The sequence below is a fragment of the Xiphophorus hellerii genome, chromosome 10 (assembly GCF_003331165.1).
Source record: "Xiphophorus hellerii strain 12219 chromosome 10, Xiphophorus_hellerii-4.1, whole genome shotgun sequence".
In the NCBI taxonomy this organism is placed as follows: Eukaryota; Metazoa; Chordata; class Actinopteri; order Cyprinodontiformes; family Poeciliidae; genus Xiphophorus; species Xiphophorus hellerii.
The window spans coordinates 19,353,478-19,374,724 of record NC_045681.1 but is presented as its reverse complement, the minus strand read 5'-3'; the positions used below and the strand labels follow the sequence as shown (position 1 = coordinate 19,374,724).

General features: G+C 41.1%; 2 protein-coding genes across 7 annotated transcripts in view; both read right to left on the bottom strand.

Annotated features, from left to right (window-relative positions):
- Nucleotides 1-46: 46 nt before the first annotated feature.
- LOC116727101 (transcription factor 20) lies at nucleotides 47-10,971 on the bottom strand. Of its 3 annotated transcripts, XR_004340754.1 has the most exons (7): nucleotides 10,589-10,971; nucleotides 6,693-9,232; nucleotides 5,057-5,150; nucleotides 3,974-4,023; nucleotides 3,790-3,864; nucleotides 2,675-2,841; nucleotides 47-808 (listed from the first exon to the last, which is right to left on the bottom strand). XR_004340754.1 is itself a non-coding variant. In XM_032574253.1 (6 exons), the coding sequence occupies exons 2-5, from the start codon at nucleotides 9,225-9,227 to the stop codon at nucleotides 3,817-3,819; spliced, it is 2,727 nt and encodes a 908-aa protein (XP_032430144.1). In that variant the 5' UTR covers nucleotides 9,228-9,232; nucleotides 10,589-10,971; the 3' UTR covers nucleotides 76-2,841; nucleotides 3,790-3,816. The 3 variants fall into 3 exon arrangements, 2 of the variants coding, with proteins under 2 accessions (XP_032430144.1, XP_032430145.1); XM_032574253.1 differs by having other exon boundaries at nucleotides 76-2,841; XM_032574254.1 differs by having other exon boundaries at nucleotides 76-2,841; nucleotides 3,794-3,864.
- Nucleotides 10,972-12,579: 1,608 nt separating this feature from the next.
- LOC116727100 (myosin phosphatase Rho interacting protein) overlaps nucleotides 12,580-21,247 on the bottom strand; it is a 53,898-nt gene continuing 45,230 nt past the window's right edge. For 3 of the 4 annotated variants that reach the window (XM_032574249.1, XM_032574251.1, XM_032574252.1), the window contains 8 exons: nucleotides 19,716-19,863; nucleotides 19,493-19,598; nucleotides 17,445-17,604; nucleotides 17,238-17,351; nucleotides 15,890-15,976; nucleotides 15,630-15,792; nucleotides 15,465-15,550; nucleotides 12,580-13,503 (listed from right to left, as the gene is read on the bottom strand). In XM_032574249.1, the coding sequence (XP_032430140.1) occupies nucleotides 13,432-13,503; nucleotides 15,465-15,550; nucleotides 15,630-15,792; nucleotides 15,890-15,976; nucleotides 17,238-17,351; nucleotides 17,445-17,604; nucleotides 19,493-19,598; nucleotides 19,716-19,863 (936 nt within the window). In that variant the 3' untranslated portion in view covers nucleotides 12,580-13,431. Of the gene's footprint in view, nucleotides 13,504-13,799; nucleotides 13,872-15,464; nucleotides 15,551-15,629; nucleotides 15,793-15,889; nucleotides 15,977-17,237; nucleotides 17,352-17,444; nucleotides 17,605-19,492; nucleotides 19,599-19,715; nucleotides 19,864-21,247 lie in introns of all 4 variants that reach the window. The other variant, XM_032574250.1, reaches the window with a different exon arrangement.

Below are 21,247 nucleotides of genomic sequence, written 5' to 3'. Positions count from 1 at the left end.
AATGGCAGCAGCATCAGGAGTTTTCAGATAATGCTTCTTTTTTTTAATGGTATTACTACACATCACACAGAAAACCCAGAAGATCGAACAAAATATTTATTCCGACAATGACGAGACCTCTGATACTCCCGAGAGGTGAACGAGACGGTACAAAACAAATCTTGCCATTAAAAAAAAAAAAAAAAAGAATCAGATGATGGCAACATTAAAACAACAAGTTGGCAGTCTTCTTTTGATGTTAAACTCAAAATCACCACAGCATTGAGGCAGACGGAGGAAAAGAAAAGGAGGTGGAATGTAACGTTTAGTGTGTACCGGGACAGGAACGGCAGAAAACCTCCTCCTGCTCCATGTGTTACTGCGGTAACAGCATGACAAAAAAATAAAATTAAAACAGGTAGAAAAAAACAAAATCTTTACAATATCTGAGATTCAGCCCTGAGAGCAACATATATATATATATTTTTTTTTTTAAAATGCAAACTTTTAAAAAAAAAACATTCAGAAATGTATATTTGGTACAAAATCACCGAAGCTTCCAGACAAACCTGCGGGAAGCTCACTGCTTTACTGCAATAAAACCACAAACTGGGAAAAATACTAAAAACACAGAGATGGCACAAAACAATCAGCCAGGAAGTTTTTCTTTTCTTTTTTTTTTTTTTTTTTAAAGGTGAGACTTGGATTCCTCTGAGATGCTTCATGCTGCTGGTGACCGAAAGCTGAGAGGAGAATCTGACAGTTACAATCAGGCTCCATGCTGCCCCCGGTGGTACGGAGAGGTGCCAGCACTGATCACACAGACTTCCTAAAAATAAAGTCATCAGAAAACAAAAATAAACAACAACAAAAAAAACAGAAAAAGTGCAAGCCAAGTGCCTTTACTCAGGAACTAATTTGCCACTGCACCCCAGATAAACTTTTGTCCCCCTCCGTAGATCAGAAAAGGCTTTTTAAGAAGGTTGAGGTGCAGATTTTGCGTTTTAGGAGATAAAGCACGTCGTAGTGACGGCCTTTTAAGAGAAACCTGTCAGTGATTGACGGCGGAGCTGGAGTGAAGCTGAAACAAAAAGGACGACACACACCACACTGGATTCTCGCTCCACTATTGTGGGACTCGCAAGGAAGTCCGACTAATTTAAAAGGCAGCGCAGGCGAAAACCACACGGGCACGTTTTTTTTTTTTTTCCCCCTAACGATGCCAAAGTGGGGAGGCCAAAGTGCTTTGGAGTTGCACAAAAAAAAATAAAAACAAACAAACAAAATCATCAGAAACAGTTTGATGATGAGGAGAAGGTGGCAAAAGAGCAATCAAAGAGCCACGAGAAAAGAGCTGAACAGTGCTGCAGGGCCCGGACTGGAGTGCTTCTTGTTAGCATACATTCAAACACACACACACACACACACACACACACACAATGATGGACTGCGTTGATAAAATCATCTGAGGTTACAACCGGTGCTGCATCATATAAAGCAAAGCCCGGAATACTATTACTGATGGTCCAATGTCCTGCTGCAGGCATGGGCAGATGCTTATCTAGCATCAAAAGTCCCTGCCCCTCCCCCATCTGTTGCTACAAGAGCACTTGACTAAATAACCAATCAAATAGAGAGTTTGTCAGAACATTAGCCATAATGATTGAAAATATACAGCAAACAGATAATGCTACATGTTTCTAGAAAGTTTGAGAAATCTCTCAAAGCAGTGGAAGTTTAACAGTTAGTGTTAGCAGTTTGAAATTTGGACACTTTATCATGCTAGTTGATATTTTAAAACCTACAACCTCGCAGGAGTCACCACTAAACTTGTCACCATTTTCCCAGCCGTTTCTAACACATAGCTGCGCTCAAATTACGTTAGCGGATGTTTGCAGGCGTTTAGCGCCCGCTAACGTAGCGCCCTACGACATGGAGTCGTCTTGCTAGCTGTTAGCCTTCCGTTGCTCTGAGGATTTCTTTATGTAAACACTGTAACGCAAGAAAGGGAATTATTACTGCAAACCGGAGGTGTCCCTTTAAAAGCAGCATGTTAGCTTAAAGCATAAGATGCTAGCAAGCAGTTAAGTGGCTATTTGTTGAGTTTGCTCAATTTTATGCATTTAAATTAAGATACCAGTCAATATGTGACATTTTGCAACCAGTTGGAACAATTGTTGCTTGTCTGCATTAAATTAGAGCATTTGATTCTATTTGTATTTAGTGTAAATACCAGGAAACAGTGATATTGTGGTTGTAATGCCCAGGCCTACTCAGATAGTTTGTTGTGTGAGCGCAGCAGCTTCACTCAGTCGCCTTTATTTTTGTCCCATATTGGAATAAAACTAATCAGAAACTCCTTGACTTGTTGAAGAATATTAAAAATGCTAAACTGATAGCTTCCAAAAGGAAAGGAAAAATAAACACACGCGCACACACACACACACACACCCCCACTCTCACCGACACACAAACATATTACAATTAAGCCTCTTTGACAAACAGCTGAAGAAGCCCGTAAGAAGAGTTCAGGAATAAATAAACCAAAATATAATCAAATACTTAGAAAATCTTTTTAAAAAATTAAATATCTTTGATTATTATTATTCATATCAATCTGAGTAACAAAAAAAGCAAAAGAAACAGAACAATCCCATATAAATAACCAGACAAAACGAGAAATTCAGCATGTTACTCTGTAATTTCCTGCAGTCCACAGGTAGTTTGGGGGGCTACAACAGTCACTCTGAAGAGCAGAGGGAGTCGGTAAGGTTTGTGGGTGCTAGCTGTCAGTCGTTGAGGGGTGGGGGGGCGAGGCCTGGTCCGCCGTTGTCATGGTTACCGGCGGATTCCTGCAGGATTCTGTAAAAATAAAAGGAGTGACGGTGAAGATGCATTTCTGCATGTTTTAAAACTGAGCCTCCGAGGGGCCGACTGGGAGGAGAACGGTGTTACTGCCGCTATCAGCCGAACACACACACACACACACGCGCCCACACACACACAGTGGTGATAAGCAGCCAACTAATGTGGGGTGGATTACTTTAGAAAACACTTTTTTTTAAAGACAAAAAATCTCTTTGCTATGCAATAAAACTTGCTAAGCCTGGTGGTTGGGGTTCTAGGTTCTCGTCTTTCATCCAGCGGTTCGTTGTGTTTTTGAGTCAAAAAATGTTTAAAGTTGACAGGAAATTTGAAAACGTCTCTTGATAATTATGAGTTATTAAAAGACTGGAAGATTAATACCTGAACACCAACTAGAAAGTCTTAAAAAATGCAAACATTTTAAAGAGACTTAAAAAAAATAAGCAATGCTAAAACTGGTGGGGTACAAGTAAAGCCTGGTGGCCCGCCAGGCTTACAATATACTGGGGGAAACCCTGAACAACTATCTTAAGCAGTCTGTGAGTGGCTTTAAAAACGCTTTTGACATATTTGACCTTTTACCTAGGTTTGGTCACAAACTAAACTGTATGTGATTGGGACTTTTATGCCATAGACCAACAAAAACAAGTGCATAATTGTGAATTTGAAGAAAAAGCATGCATGGCTTTAATTAATTTTATTACTATTATTATTGTTTCTCACCAATGTGTGAATGTGGTTTGATCGGAATTGTGCTCCTTGTATTTAACTTCTATTTGCCACAAACAGACAGAAGCTTTTGTCTGTTTGATGATGTAAATCATGGCAGCTGATGCTAACGCTTCTGAAACACCAGATCTCAACACTGTCCACCTTAGAATCGATCCCTTTCGGTTTCATTAATGAAGCATGCCAATAGTTTGACGTGCGTGCTACGACACTCACCTACCTCAGGAGGTTTCATGTCATCTGTCACCTGTCGTCCCATCGGCTCCCCGGAGGTGCTTTCAACGTTTTGTTCTGGTGAAAAAACCTCGACGTTAAACACTGAGCTTCACCTCTTGTGTTTTGTGTTAGTTTTTTTTTTTTTCTTCTCGTGCTTGTAGCTTGCGGTTTCTTGGAAGCTCACCTTGTGCTTCTTACACTTCATGGAGAAATTGTCTTCGACGAGCACACAGTCTGCGGGAACAAGAGGAGAAGGTTTTTATAGAGACGTCCTGCTGATTCATCTGAACAGTTCAACCACCCACACGTGCCACTTCGGGCTTCGGAGGAAGTCATTGCAGCCAACACCGCCTCACAAAGCTGCTACTTCCACACACACTGCTACAGTTTCTGGTATTTGTGTGTCCAGATTTTCTCCAACTGGGTAGCAACTCGGAAAGCGAAACACACACACACAGTGCTTTGCAAAATGGATTAATATTAGTTAAGCCTGTGGCAATTAGTAATTAGTAGCATGATAAATTAAAATGAGCTCAATTTCCTTCCTGATGATTCAATTTTTTAAATTTTGTTTAAAGAGACTTGATACATTTTTATTCATAGTTTCAGTTCTGTGTGTTTGTTTCATTTTTATCTACTGCTTTTGGATGTTTTGTTTTATTTTGCATATTTAAAATGCCTTCCAGTTCCAGTGTTGAGTGTTCTGTACAAAATTAAAGTTTAGTAGTCTTTAAGAGGGCAAACTTGCATGTTATGCTACTATCGTTATCATTATTATTATTATATTAGTTGAAAATGGTCTCAAAATGACAATTTTAGCATTATCGCGACAATTTTTGGGACAATTTATAGTCCAACAAAATTTGTTATCAAAACAGGCCTTATATTATCTGATGTCATGACCACAAACTTCAATGCGTTTCATTGTACGCATGTATTTTCTGTGATAGACCAACACAAAATAACTGAAATTGAAGGAATATGATGCAGGGTTAAATATAGAAACAGGACAAAAAAAATCAAAAATCTGAAAAGCTTTACATGAGGCTGTGAATGGCAAACACTTTGTCTCAAAATTTGCAAAAAAAAAATAATAAAAGAACAAACTTCATTTCCTCCGTCTTCAAAATTACGCACTATTTTGTGCAAGCCTATCGTACAAGACGCGAGTGAGGTTTGTGGTTTTAATGCGACTAAAGGTGAGAATATTTTTGCTAGGTGCTACGCAGTGGAACTGCAACACAAAATGCAAACGACGAGCCCTCACCTGACTCCAGAGCACACCTGTAGTGGTATTTGTTAGGACAGCCTTTGAAGAAACAGCCCAGAGTTGCTCCTGGATTGTGGCACGCCGTACACACCTGGAAAGACACAGGTCCAAAGACGAGCAGGTGAGGCAGATAGGCTGGAGGTCCAGAAAGTAGGACAAAACTTTACTTGTTCTGATTTCTAAAGCCTCTGATTCGTCACTTTCATGAGGTTTACGACCCCCGACACTACAAATCTGACTAAATCTACTATAGACTCACCAGCATCATTACTTTGATGATTACTCTTGCAGTAAGTTCATCACGTATTTGGTTGGTAAAAGCTAACAAGCTGCGCAAAGCTAAAAACATCGCACTATGTTCACACAGCAGGCAAACGCGACACGTATCTGACTCGTTTTTTTTAACCACGTAAACTGTTCACAAAGATGTCGGGTTTAATAATTAGGATGAATGAACATGGAAATCTGATTTCAGATTTTTTTTTTTTCCCCCTGCTTAATCTGGATTAAGCATCAAGACCTGCTGTGTGAGCGCAGCCTAAGTGATGACAACCTCAAAGCATCCGGAAATATTTCTTAGGAGGTTTGGTTGCTCTGTTGGGGCAACAAAAGAAAAATAGAAACTGCAGATATATGGAATATAATAGTTGAATATTCTGACTGCACCACTAAAAAAAACAAGATTACTGTTACTAGTGGCACATTTTTTTCATATCAAGTAGAAGAAATAAAACAAAATCACTCAAAGTGGAGAAAGAACCGTGCATTAGACAAAAAGAGTGTGGAGACGATAATGAGGTTGGCTAATAAACAAGAAATCCTTGCAACAAGTGAAAGGGTCTGAAAACTATTTCAAGAAGCTAAATCAACAAAGAGTTTGGTTGTTCCCAGATAGCTGGGTCTGAAACATGGAGCAAAATGTCCTGGTTGTAACAGAGAAACTTCCAGGTGGACGTGAGGGAACGCATGAATGAATCGGGACAGAAAACAAAGCAATCTTGGCTTGAAAACAGGAAGTGCACAAACAAAAACAACGAAGTAGAAAGCAGGCAGAAACAGGAGTAAAGGTTTGTGTGCAAACTGAAAGAGATCAGCTGAAAAGAGTGGGATTAACGTCAAGAGAGCCAAACTAGAACCACAGGAAAACAAAGTCGGCCAAAGAGAAGCATTCACAGACTGAAGGGAGGGGGTATTGCTGATGATAAAGCCATTTCTTAGGACCATAATTCAGCTCTCTGAACATCAAAGAGAGTTCAAACTTTCCTTCAGGAAGCTCCTAGATGAAAAAAATTGAATCTGACAAAACTGCTTTTACATCAGTGAAGAGTTGGAGCAAACTTTGATACGTTTCAATTCATTAAACCCTAATTTCTCCTCTACTAGCCCATTATCTACACCCTGTACAGGTCAAATTCAAAGGAGCTCTGTTTCCAACCCTCAGCGAGCCAAGAGTTACAAAGACAATCAGGGACAACTGAACTGATGTTTTTATCAGCACCAATGTTTCTCCAGTGGGTTTTTTAAACTTGAAAGACCTGAATTATTCATGTTTCCTGTGGCTTACAACACATCTGAGGTATCAACCACAACTATGCCTACTGTATTGCCATTCCATTCAAAAGAGCAGCTTTACCGTCTCCTGGGCCACCTTGACGGCCTCCTCCAGCCCGTAAACTTTGCCCCTGACAAGGAACACGCCTGCGGACCAGATGCTGCAGTCCTCGTGGAGCCAATATTCGCATGGCTCCACGGGGAGAACGGGCGGGCTGTACCAGTCCTCCGCATCCGCAAGACCGCCTTCCGATCTCGCCCGCTTGGCTTCAGGGCTGCTGATCCTACCGCTGGACCACTTGCGGCTCCCCAGAAGGCCCTTCTGCTTTAGCGGAGCTGCCCAGCGTCTGGCTCTCGTAGTGCTGGAGGAAGAGTCGGAGTAGCTGGAGTCCTCCTCATCTTCTTTGAGACCCGACACGTTGGCCGGTGCTTTGATGTTCGGCCGGTACCCCTCGGGGTAATAGGGTCCGTGGAGATCCCCCAAGTCGATGGAGTTGGCCGAGCGGCCGCACAAGCAGCAGACGAGAGCACGCTGATGTTGGCCGTGCGTGGACAGTCGTCCCAGATACAGACAGGAAGTGGTGGGTACAACGGCTGAGACAAAGCGACTGGAGTGAGCTTGCTGCTGCTGTTTGGGTTCCGTCTTCACCTCCTCGGGGTAGTTCACTATTGTGCACAGAGCAGGGGATGACTGCTGTCGCTTGACACGAACAAACGGAGAGAAACTGTCCAATCTGACATCCTTCTTTTCTTCCTTGTAGGTGATGTACTTGAGCTTGATCTCAGGCTCCTTTGGGGAGAACATGGAGGAAGGTTGGCTGCACCTGGGTTTCTTTCGCCTCCGTTTTGGGGGTGCCTTTGTCTTCTTGGTGGGAGATGATGGTTTGTTTTTAGGGTCAACCTGGTTGTTCTTTGGAGACTTTGGTGGCGGACGAATGGGCAACACCTTTGATGCAGTAACTTCCACTGAGGGTTCGGGGACAGTGACCAACTCTGGCTTCTTCTTCGAGTTCTTATGTGTGAGGAACTGGGCACTTGACTGAGAAGGGGGTTTCGTCTTGGACTTCACAGGCCTACTCCGAGATGGCCGTGCTGGTTTTCTGCTTGGTCTCGCAAATCGAGGTCTTTTAGCAGGTGTGCCTGACGTTTCGGTCTTGTTGAGGGGTTCAGAAACAGAGGTAGAGTCATTGTAACTTTGAGCGTCGACGCTACTGGGTTTACTTTTTTTCACATTTACAGCTTTTCTTTTGACGGTCCTCAGCAAGAATGCAGTCTTTGCCTTGCCTTTCACTTTCCTCTTGGATCTGGGCAAGGCAGAAGTGTGTGTAACTGGCTGAGAGGCACTGGGTTTCTTATTGGCGAGTATGCTGCTGGACACTTTATAGCGACTTGAATTTATATTCATGACTATTGCTTCCAGTCGAGTCCCCCTACCAGAACGCATGGGCAGTTTCCTTTCTTTTGTCGTCCTCTCCAGCATATTTGCACTCCCATTAACGTGACGAATGGCACAACTGGTTTTGTTCTCCGGATTCAGACAGGAATCATCAGCCAAGTCAATCAAAGGCTCCAAAACAGCCTTCCGTTTATGGGATTTACTCTCATCACGTGACTCTAACCTCGTTGGGCCATCGTTGACCGCAGAGCTTGCCCGAGTGGTTTTGTCTGAACACAAGGTATCACACACAGCATCATCGGCAGCCTCTAAATAAAAGTCATCTGCGCTGGGTGAGCTGGAGGCCTGAGGAAGGAGGAACACTTCCTCCACATCCTCTACTGAGGTAGAGGGTGGGGAGACTGGATCTTCCAAAGGGCTCTTGTATTCCCTACTCACTGAACGCACATCTGTGGAACCGCTGCTTTTGGAGACCTCTTGGTCCTGTTTCTTAGCCCCAATGAAAAGCACATCGGATGTTCCTCTGTCCTCATCCTCATCCCAGAGAATTTCTGACCAACCATCATACCGACCGTTCTCTACACAATTTCTACTTTCAGAAAGAATGCTGTGTTTCTCTTCTGCCAATAGCTTTTTATCATATCCACCGCTGGAAATGACTTCTCCATTAAACTTTGGAGGCTCTTTCACGTTGTATTCTCTAGCATTATCCTGTGGTCCTACTTGAGGTTGAGAAAGCGAGGGGAACAGTTCTGCATGTGTGACAAGGTTAACAGGCTCCTTGTCCTGCTCTAGGAAATGCTGGTTCAGTGCATAGCTGGTCTCCTCAAACCCGATGTCAGTGTTGCATTGAGGGTGGAAGGAAGACTTGCTGACGGGCGACACACTGTACAGAGGAGAGCTGTGAGTGGAGAAGACATGAGACCTGCTCACGTAGGACAGGGTGACTGTAGTGTGGGATAAGGCATTGTCTGGCTGAATTTGATCCCCCGGTCGAACTGTGACATCTGAGGAGCCGGTCTCTGACAACTGTAACCCGGGGATGGCAGATCCAGAGTTCGGGGCCCAGCCAGAGCCCTTGACCCTCCGCAAGGCATCCAGAGGAGGTGATGTGAGGAGGTGTTCATCGTCTTTCCTGGTCAAGTCAATTACGCTGGAGCGAGCGGGGGAAGAGGCACCTTGATGCTGTAGCTCATCCAAGGTCCCAGGTGGTTGCTCCATAACAACTGTAATAGATGGAAAGAAGTTCATTTTATTTACTTAAGCATACAATTGTATCTGCATGGATGTTGTAGTAATGTTAGACTTTTAATTAATTTTATTTATTTATAACCACACTAGAGAGATTATATGACACAATTGACAGCTAGTTCATTTTCCAAAACAGATAAAACTTTCTCAAATCACTGTCATATTTCAGATTTTCAGATGATGAATAAAAAGTAAACTGGTGCCTGCAACCCAACTAAAATAGTAGTTTAACTATAGCTGACATTTTAGATGTATATAAAAACGGGGAAACTATTCTCATTATGGGGAAAGACTACGACGAAAATGGAAAAACCCCTGAGTTAATGACAGTGAAACTCTTGAGTACATTTAAATTTCTAACCGCAACTGTGAGCAACACCTCTGACCTGCGCAGGAAATGTAGAATAAAAAACAAAGTTATCTCTTTTAAGTCATCGTTTCGTTCGGGTGCAACTACATATTTATCTTCACAACTATTTTAGGACAAAGGAAACGGTTAAACCGCGACCCGTGAAGTCACACCGCTGTCATAAGCTGTAGGTAACTGACGTGTTACGTGGCTTTAACTCCTGTAGTAAAAAACACACAAAAAAAGGAATGACCGACAGTTTACCTTCTAGCTTCATTTTAGATTAGGTTAACATGTCAATGATTTTAAGAAGTTATTTTATGAGAAAAACGGGTCTAAAGGCAAACAGCGAACTTTTCCCCGACGACACTGACAGGTCGGGATGGCTAGTTAGCTTAGCAAGAGCTAGCGAGCTAGCCTGGCCCGGTGTAGCTGCGGTAATCTCCCCTCGTGTCAATTTCCATGGAATATTTAATAGCTTCTACGAAACACTGTAAAAAAAACCGTAATCTTAAACTTTAATACTTGCAATATACCCGTACATTTAACGACTACCCTCTGTCGTCATTTCGGCTATGTTTATTACCCCCATAATATAAATATTTCAATAAAATGTTAACTTATAGTTGAAAATATTGCTTCTTCCTCAAAGCTTCTATGACGACCACCAACTTCTTAACGAGGAAAAAAACGTCCAACGCAAATATAAAATCAAATTTCTTAGCACAAATAGCACCCCTTATAATGTTTAATTAATGCCGAATAGAAGAATACATGATTTTTATGCCAAGCTTATTAAACGTTTCTTCACAGGTGTCCGAGAATAAGCGACATTACACGTTTTATTAAACTACCAAATACTTGCAATGGAGTTTGGCATGCCGTTTACTTTGAACGGTCCGCATAGGGGCAAGGCCCGGCTGGGTGAAACAAAGACAGGACGGAGGGTTCGGGCTCTGCTGCGCTTCTGAACACAACTTACCCGGACGGGGAAAATCTCTGCGTTTTCAAACATTCAGTTAGGATTTCATCCCAGCCTGCGTCTCCATCAACAGCGCCTCCCTTTCACATGAACTCTGGCGGAGCTGGGAAAGTAAAAAAAAAAAAAGCCCTTTATGAAATAAATATCCACTCACTTTCCAGGAACACACTACTCTGATGGCAGCGCTGTCATGTTGGAACCTAATCTCTGACTTCCGGATGTTGCCTTCAAAATAAATCACGTTTCTACAACCGATCACATCAACTCGCAATTAATCGTTAAGTTAGAATACGCCGTTTATTTAATCGTCCAGGTGTTAACTGCAGTCTGTCTACGTAGTAGAAATACCTTAAACGTCATGTATAACTGTTGGCCGATAAAGATTAAACTTTTTCCATGTTTTTCGATTCGAAAACATCCTACCTTTGCATCCACTTGAGTGTCGGCCTGACCAAAAATAAATCAAGCAGCAAGTGAAACGGCCAACACTCACCTGTGGAACTGAGATGCGTCGTGATCAGTTTCACGCCACTTACTGTCACTTTCAGTTAGACTTGATTTAATGTGTCAGCAGATTATTTTTGATCAATTCAAAGATGCTACGCTAGCTTAAAAATACGTCCTTCAAAACGGAAACATTTCATGGTAGTTTTACACAAATAACTAAACCATCTTCATTTATTTAACTTCATTCTGTATGACCCGAAATTTTTTTTTAAAGCTCTTCAGGAGCTATTAAAGCACAACCCATTAACTGGAAACCACTAAAACACCAGTGTCCACAGTAAAAGCCCGTTTACATCAGCAAAGACTGCGAGGCTACTGGTCAAGAAAAACGCGTCTACTTCCAAGTTAATACCTTGAAACTTGACGGAAATGAGAAGCCAAAAGCCACCTAGAGAGAAAGTGTTATGGCCAAACAAAACACACTGAGCTGTTTGGCCACAAAGATAAGGAGCTATGAGTGGAAAGGTCAAAGGTTAGCTTGTACAAGCCATGAAGCATAATTGCAATAGTCATGTCTCTTTTGCTACCAACCAATTTAAATGAACTCATATTCTGCCAAGAAGATGACAAATATAGAGACCTAAGTTCTGTTGTGGGTGGCTGGTGGACATTATACCAGATACAAGTGTATAACTTTGACCTCGTATGGATTTAGCAAAGTCTACAAATTTAAGTTTTACTGTTTTGTATACATCAAAGGTACAGTATAGAACTTTCATGGATTACGTGTTTATTTTTGGCTTCCTGTACTATTATGGTTTGTTTCTTTGGGGTGACAAAGGGCAGCGGGTTAGGTTCAACATAGGATAACCTTTTGAAGATGCATGGAAGATAATGGCTGGCTAATGAGCTGCATTACTGACATTGGGGTGACCGAGGATTGGCAGTAGAAAGCATTATCAGCATGCGACTGTGAGCTGATGATAGTCCACTGGATTACAGCAAAATACCTTTTTTTTTTTTTTTTTACCATCCTCCATAACCTCTTTGAACCCAAAAATAAACAGAAGAACCACAACCGTTCATTGGGCAACAAGGTCACCACAAAGACTGCATACCTTTGAAGGTTAAATTGAATTTTCTACGTCTTTCAGACAAGGGGAATCTATTTTAGTTTCAATTACCATTTGTGTTGTGTTTTATTTTGTAATTTTTATTGCTGTGTATGCAGTTTTTATTAACTGTATTCTTTCAGTTTCCGACAAAGAGGAAGTGTACAAAACCTATAAGTAAAACTAAGTGGAAGAAAATGTACACAGGAAGCTGATTGGAGACTATGCTTAGCAAGCTATGTGGCATAAAATATTAGGGGCTATTTTTCTTATTATTGATATTACTAATTTACATTTAAGTCTTATTTAGCAAAACTTTGCACTTTCAGATTTTCTTGTCAATCTTTTGCGAGATGCAACGTGAAAGATGGCCATACATTTCAATGCAAGACCTTCAGGAGGACTCCGCAAACGGCAAACGTCATAACCAGAAAGGGTGCAAAATATTTATTGCTAATAAACCTGTAGTCAGTCGGTGTATATTTGCTTTATATTTACAATAATAGAGTACAGAGGAATGGGAATGTAAAAGAAAAATCCCAGCCATTTAAATAAATACAAAGACACTGCCACAGAACAAGACTACAAACATAAACCAACTGGAGAATCTCCTATACAGCTGGACCAAGGACTGCTGTGAGGGGAAAAAAAACAAAAAAACTATACCTTTTCATGTACGTACTTAAATTATAGTCAGTGAATCTGCCCATCAGAACACCGTTAGCTTTCCAGGAACATCAAGTTTGTGTGATGTGAATTTGGAAGACGGGCAACACGGATGAGCGCTCCCACTCCAAAGCTTGTTTACGACACGTTCGTGTGTGGAGAAGGTGCAGAGGAGTCACAACAGGCTGAACACTGGACTCATTCCTATTGCTTGTGTTGCTTCTCAATATGCGCTTTTGTTTTAAGCCAGTCAACATTACAGCTAAACGTCTTTGGCTAGCAACAGTCTATAGCGTTAAAACAGTAGCTTACACAGTCATAGTTTAGTGTATGCATGGCAGATGCTCTTTTTAAAAAACATTATTTACAATAAAGACATAGGAGGAAGGGGCTGGAGGGAGGAGAGAAATAACACAAAAACGTCACAGTTAACTGAAGTGCATGGAATGCAAACTCTAGACATGAAATTCAAACTTCATAGCGTGTCTTCTTTAATAACATATATGATCTGTGTTCAGTGACCAGTGTGTAGTGTTTCTAAATAAGTCATAGCAGAGCTAAAAAATATAGTGGGCTCCTAAACATGCGGCATGGCAGGCAGACGTGACGCGTCGCTTGTCAGAACTCCTTCGTGTCTTTGTTTTCGAACAGGTGGAGTCTCTGCTCGGCCGTCAGCCCTTCCTTCAGACTCTGGAGGGAAACAAACAAAAGAGATATTCGAGGTTAGGACACGTCTCACAGGGGAAAAAAACCCCAAAAACCCTCACAGTTAGGCAAGGGATTTTCCTCTATTATTCAGTTGTGACCCAGTTATGATTAAATCTATCCAGGTATGATTCTTAGCTACTTAAGTGTTTTCTGGCTTTAAAAAAAAAAAAAAAAAAAATGTGAGGAATTTAGCATAAAGTAAAGATCGTTGTCAGATCTTGAGTGGGAGACAGCAGGGTGTGTTACACCGACCCGTGGGTGTGTCTGCTTTGGTTTACCTAAAGGAGAGGAAGAAGTAGGCCTACACACGTCTTCTGCTAACTGTCCCAGGGCATGTCTCGATTCACAGACTGAGGACAGAAGGGGAGGAAGAAACAAAACACACACACACCAGCAAAAGTGTGTGTTAGACCGCTGTGGTGTTTGATTTGCAACAAAATCCCAAGATTGCAGTTCAGATGGAGTCACAACACAGAAGAAGTAGTCACACCCCTTCAACTTTTATTTATTTTTGTTCCCACAATGCAGCCACAAATGTGTATTTATAACAGGACAAGACCAATACAAATTAGTGCTTAACTGAATAAGAAACAAGAAAATATGTTTGTTTTGTTTCTTTTTCCATTTTATTTATTTTTTAACAAACAGAGAAACATCATGGCTTCAGTTATAGCTGAAAGTCTCTACCAGTTTTGTAGAGAATTCTTGAATCTCAGCTTTGATTTAGGTCTGGTCTTTGACTAAGCCATTTTAAACACATGAATATCTTGCAGCCTGCTGGAAGTTGAACGTCGGCGCTTTGATACGTTTTATCACCATATATTTACTTCCTTCCATCTTCCCATCAATTCTGATATAAATTTCCTGTCTCTGCTAGAGAAAAGCGAACCCCAGCATGTTGTTGCCATTACAGTGTCTCACAGTGAGGGTAATGTGTTCAGGGTGGTGTGTGTTAAAGCTCCACCACACATGGCCTTGTGTATGTATGGATTCTATTACTTAGTTTTCAAACCAGATCTGATTTTAACCGATTTTTTTCCCTCGCTTTCTTTTCTAAAAAAAGAAATTACAAATGGCAGAAAATATAAAAAAATCGACTTTTGTTTCAATCATCTCTTTCGCGAGTTGTATGACAGAGCATTAGGGGGACAGGCTGTGAGAGGTTTTGTTTAATTATGAGAATGTGGTCTTTATAGCAGAATAAAGATGGAAATTTACCTGGAAAACGTCTCGATGTTATGAGGAAAAAAGTTGACAAGAGAAAAGCTTTGATAAGTTATTGCGATCTGGTGTTAGCTGCTCAGTCTGAGGTTCTTCAAAATGGTTTGCATGATCATTTCAAAGTCCTACTGAATAATTTGATGCTGATGTGTTAAAAGATTTAATATTTCATTGTCTGTAAAACTTGTTAAAATTACACAGAAATGTTTTTCTTTTTTCTGTAGGGGTTATCATAAGATTATAACTTCATTCTTCTAATAAGATGACTTTTGACTCTTATCGTATGACTTTATCATACAGTATTGCTGTCGTATTTTGTTATAGAAATGGTATCCAGATTCAAAGTCCAAATAAATAGAAGCTTTGCCAAACAAGATGGCAAAGCTTCTAAAACAAGATTTAAAAAAAAATTTAAAACCATAATTTTCCTTCCACTTCAATTATGCACTACTTTGTGTTGGTCTATCAAATAAAATCCATTCAGTAAAGGCACTGTATATTGATAAAACACAGCTGGGGGCATGCACTGTTGCATGCAACATTTCAGGTGACCTGCAGAGGGCAGCAAATAACTGTAATGTGCATCTCAGGTCTTAACGGATGGAAAACCGGACTGCTCTGTCTCTTGTCAAAGTGTTGCTGCCTCACATCACAGCCATGTGGTTTTGCAGCGGGAACTCTGCACGGGTGCTGCAAATACAAATTGTTTCTTTCTGACCCACCTTTGACCTCAGGGTTCGCTCCGAGCGCTTGGCTGCCGCCGCTGCCATCTTCAGGATGTCGGGGTTGCTTTTGGACTTCATGATATCTGTCACGAGAACGGTCAGAAGCCGAATTAGATCGGCGGTCGGATGGCGGGCCGTTTCGAGGCGGCGTCGCCGGCGTACCGTATCCCCCTCGCTCCAAATCCTCGAGCGACGGCTCTCCGAGCGCCTCGTGCGCCAGCTGCAGCTGCTCCCGGAGCCTTCCGAGGTCCCGCTCCGCCTTGGCCTTCACGATGCTCAGCTCCGTGTAAATGTCCTTGTACTTATCCGTCGCGTATTTCTTGTCCTGCAAGCACAACATTTCGCTTAGACACACAGAGCGCTTTCGGCGGCGTCACCAGGAATCGTTGGCGGAGGCGAAGCCGCGAAGGACTCGGCGTTACTCTTTGAGCGGCCTGGAGTTCGTCTTTGAGGGAGTTGATTTCCTGCTTCAGGTACTGGACCTCGGACTCCTTCACCCGCAGCATCACCTGAGGAAACCATGGAGAAAGAACATGGACTGGATTCATAGGAAAATGTATAAATCTGTTAATAAAGAGGGTTAGTAGTCATGCACTGCAGAATGTTTGATTACAATATTACAGACTTACAGACTCATATCTAGCTCATGGTCATATAACTGAATGAAATTTTGGGTCTTCGAATATGCTTTGTTAGAACTCCATCATCATCATCGTGTTTCGGGTTCTCTCTTTATCAGACACCGATCTGATATTAATATCTGTATCAGTTCTGGATTGGGTATCTAAACCCTGAATAATCATATATTCAAGTGCAATACACATTTTTACAAACTGCTCTAAGACGACATTTGTTTTGAATTGGTGCTACATAAATAAACTGAATTGAATTGATTGCTGAAATAATCATCAACTAATTTAGCGATCGATTAATCGTTAACTGTACAGACTTTATTCAGCAAAAAAGCTATTTGCTGAATAAATAATTCAGAACAATAATTAGGCAAAAGCTGTACAATAAAAACACTTTTGTCTGTAAATATGGTTGACACAAAATTCCTTAAGTGGTCTAGTTTTAGCTCCACCCAGTTTAAATTCACAAAATAAATGCTGTTACTGCATTTCAGGCAATAAAATGTTCATTTTCTTATTTAAAAAAATGTACTGAACTGTTGGTGTATTTGACTCTTTTAATGCATTTCTTATATTGTATTAATAAAGGTTCAAGGGGTTAAATGAAAAATCTGTAGAAGGTACCCGTTTGTTTCATCTGATTAATCAACAGAATATTCAATAGAGTAACGATTTACAAAAATAATAATTATTAAAGATAATTAATATTTTCTAAAGAGACATTTTCTTTACAGAGACTTCATAATCCAATTTTTTTCTCTTGTTGGTTGCGTTTTTTTGGGGGGGGGGCTTTATTTTTGTTTTATTATGTAGCGTTCTTTACTAAATTAAAGTGTATTGGTCTTAACAGGGTGAGCTTGCATTTTTACGTCATTATCAATGACACTACCTGAAAACAGATTCAGAACAACCATATCATCGCAATAATAATAATAATTACTGGGACAATTTATCCGCCAGCCAAACTCTGCTATCGTGACAGGGCCTACCTGTATTTTAACTGTGCGATATAAACTAAACTAGTCGCTCTCACGACTGCAATGGTTCCTGAGGGGAAACTGCTGCCGCCGCCAAACGTCACTGCTGCAAACTGGTTTTATAATCCTGTCTGTGTGATTTTATGTGCTGCAGTGATTACCTCTAACTCATACAGCTCCTTCCCCTGGATGGTGGTGTTTGGATCTCCGGCTCCGTCCTCAGACGTCATGGAGCGCATCTTGGTGATCTCTGCAGCCAGACGGTTGTTCAGCTCCTAAACGTGATCCGGAGAAGGAGATCAATGAGGAGTCCAGCAGAAAGGGTGAGGCTGTAGACTGGGTGTGTGTGTGTGTGTGTGTGTCTGCACCTGGTTGTGTGCATTGAGCTCCTGGTTCTCCCTCTGACACTGCCTGAGGGCCTGCCTCTCGGCCTCCAGAGCCTGGGCCAGGTGGGCGTTCTCCAGGCACTTCTGGGAATACTGCTCCGACAACACCTCGATCTCCCGCTGGAAGGAACACAGCTCCTCCCTGGAACACAACGCCAAACCTGATAACGTGTTCGCCGTCCGCGTCGCACGTTCACAAATCGCTTGAAACGCGATACCGGAGCCTGCGAGAAGTATTCGGACTCATTTAATGTTTTTAACAGTTTTTTCACCAGCTTCAGTGGATTTTATTGGGGTCTCGTGTGTTGGAGCAAATGGATTTTCATGTACTTCTTGTTAATAGTTGCAGTAATCCAGGAGTGTGTGATGGGAATCCATTGTTTCTAATTTTGCTGTTTTTAAAAATTTGAATTTTCTTCTAAAAACCTTCTGCGTGTTTACAGAAGTATGGAAGATGAATGTGGCTAAGAGGGTAAAAAGCGTCGCTGGATGACTTACTGTGAAATAAAAAAAGGCAAATTAAATAAATATTCCTTGTGTTTTGCTTGATATATCCCGTTTATAAAGACAGAAACTTGCCATGGAAAGCTCATGCTAAAACAATTACAAAAATGTCCATCTGCACCGGCTCCATGTGCTGGACGGCCAAATTTGTACCGTTTTAAAAAAATTCCAGGACCACAAATGGCCACCGAGTCACACTTTGGAGCAAAGCAAAACAAGAAAAATGAAAATCTGACATGTTTTCATTTGTATTCATCCCATTTCAGTCTGACTCTCCAACACAAAAAAATCTAGTGAAAACAACTGCCTTCAGTAAATAGAGTAAATAATTTAATCTCAGGTCAAAGCGAAAATACCGAGGTAAAATTCCAATAAAATCCATCGAGATTTGTGGCTGCAACATTAAAACCTTTTTATTCTGATAGCCTGTAAACTGTTCACAGTGGTGAAGGCAGGCAGGTGAAGCGAACACACAGAGCCTCCATGCATGTTCACACAAGTCATGAGTGAATAAATCAGCAGGTCCTAAAACCTGGAGAAGCATCAGAGATGACATCTGACTGGCGGTGTGTGTCAGCAGGGCTAAGCCTGACAGATCCTAGATCGCTTTATACACACAGCTGTGCTTTAAAATGGGCCTGTTTTTAATCACTTGATGTGTTGAAAGTGAATCCGTTGTAGGAGAAATGAGGTAAAGATGCCTCAGGCCAAAAAGACTGAAGTATCAGCAGAATAAAAACAGTAAATTGAGGAAATTTGCATATATTTAGACAGCTGTAGCTTTGTAAAACGAACCCGTCCTATTTATGTAGTTTGTTTCTAGAGGCGCACTGATTGCAGTTTTCTGGTTGATAACTGATTTTTACGAGACCTGACCTGGAGATTCAGATTTTGTCTGAATATACTGCCTCGAATCTGCGTAGAAAGATTCGAGGAAGAAAGAAAGAAGAAAACTACATTGAATATTTGGGTTATTTTAGTAATTGGTTATTCTGACCATTAAAATATTCAAAACACAGGACATGACAATAAACAATTTAATTTCTTTTTAAAAACAGAAAATAAACACTTAATTGCCTAAAATGCAACAGGATAGCATTCATTTAGTGAATTTGAACCAGGAGAAGCTAAAACTGACTCTTTAGTTTTGGGTAAAACATTTTTATCTCGTGTAGTTTGTAGTTTTTCTTAATTACTGCTCTGAATCTGTTGGGGGTATTTTAGCAAATGAGCTTTTTCTGAGTTTGTATACTTCAGTTGCCAATTAATCGATTACTGAATCGACGATTATTTCATTAGTCGATTAATCATGATTAATCGTTTCGGCCCAATAGAATATACAAGATTAAATAATCCTGCCACAACAAAATTTAAGACCTGTGATTAATGAATTTAAGGCCAACTTTAAGGAATTTAAGACATTTCAAGGACTCAGAGAGATGAATATCAGACTTTTTAAGGATGCACGGACTCCCTGGTTTATCTTTCTGATGAATGTAATCCCAGCTCTGGAGCAGAGGACTCACTCGTGCTGTCTGCGGATCTCCTCCATGTCGGCATTCTCGGCGTTGCTGCTGGCCTTGCGTGCCTTCTCCAGCTCCTTCCGGTGAGCGTTTTTCATTGCTTCGATAGCTTAGATAACCGGCAGAAGCAAGAAGAAAAAACCTTCAGTGGCATTTCGTGGAAATTTCTCTGTGGAACTCCCATCAGACCTCATGAAAGGTAGTTTTTTTATTTTTTTTCTTTTACCAGCGATTGTTGCGGCCGTTTCCTCATCCAACAGCCTCTCCTTCTCCTCCTTCAGGTTTTCCAGCTCTCTCTGGTGTTTCCTCTGGAGCTCTTCGATCACCTTCTGATGGGACTCTTCCATGGCGGCAAAACCTCTCTCACAGGTGGCCTGTAAGAAAACAAGGCTCGCAGTGAGCAACAGGTCATCTGCAGAGGAGCAGCAGATCGTTTTCGGCTGAGGAGGAGGAGGGGGGTTTAAACCAGTAAACAATAATAACTTTAATCAATACGTTAGAACCTTGCAACAGTGTGCAAGTGGAGTGTGTTTGAGGACAGAGAGGGTTAGGAGGAACGGCAGGAAGCACAATACGTAAAAGAAAGCCACAGACGGTCAGAGAGGAGGGCGAATGGATGAAGAGCTGCCACTTCCTGTTCCGTCAAATGTGAAAAAAAATCCTAACTCCAGTCATCAAAGTCCTAAACTTTCTGACTGATTGGATCTTTGGCAGAATGTGGGGCTATAACTGTGTGGCCGACAAGATATCAGCAAGGCCAAAATTATACCGCTTGCGTGTAATTTTGAAAAATACAAACGGGAAGCAAACATGAGCAATGGAGGTCTGCTGGATTTTCACAGGAGTAGCCTTCTCCCAGGGGGGGACTAACACAGGGGCTGGGGGAGAAGTGAAAAAGTTCCCCACCAACACGGAGATAATGTAAACTTCCTGCTCCGACATTCGACCGAGCAGCAGCTTCAGAAGCCTGTGAGCTCATTCGTTTGGTGTTTAGAGAAGATCCAAATGTATTTTAATTACATTGTCCAGTGTTATTGAAATGAATGGGGCAAAGTCATACAAACGGCCCCTCCCCCACATGTTGCTACACATTGCAAGTGTACAACTACAATAAATTTATGTTTGTATACCATTTTAAAAATAAAAATGTAAAATGTGTGCTTGAAAATTTTTATAGCACGATAACATTTTAAAATGATAGAAATGAAGCATCAGCTGTGTTTGTCTAAAGCTGACTACCTGAGCAGATAGCCTGATTAACGCCCTAATAGTAGCTCTTCATACTTGTGTTACTTCATAAGGAACAGAAAGAACAAAAAGATACAATATTATGTTTAAAACAGGACCAAATTCAGCTGTTTTCTATTGTAGATTCTTGTTTAGCAAACTGGAAATAATGACACAGATAACACAATCGTAACTGTCACCCAAATGCCATATTATTTTAGCAGCAGATGGAATAAATGGTGCTCTTCTATTGTGTATATATATAACTAAGTATAAAAGCAGTTGGATCATCATTGGATCAACATTTGCAATTTAAATTTATGTGCAAATACTTTAGTAGATTTACCCAAGGCTACCGTTCCATGAGTATCTTAGCAGTACAAGGCTAGTTCTCCTGTTCATCTGCACATCATTTCCTAGCTTAAAGGGGCTTGAAACTTATGTTTTTTATTAAATCAAGTACCATATTTTGGTATGAGCAATGTTATCACTATTTCAAGTGAAACTCTAAAATTCTTTCCAAATTATCTG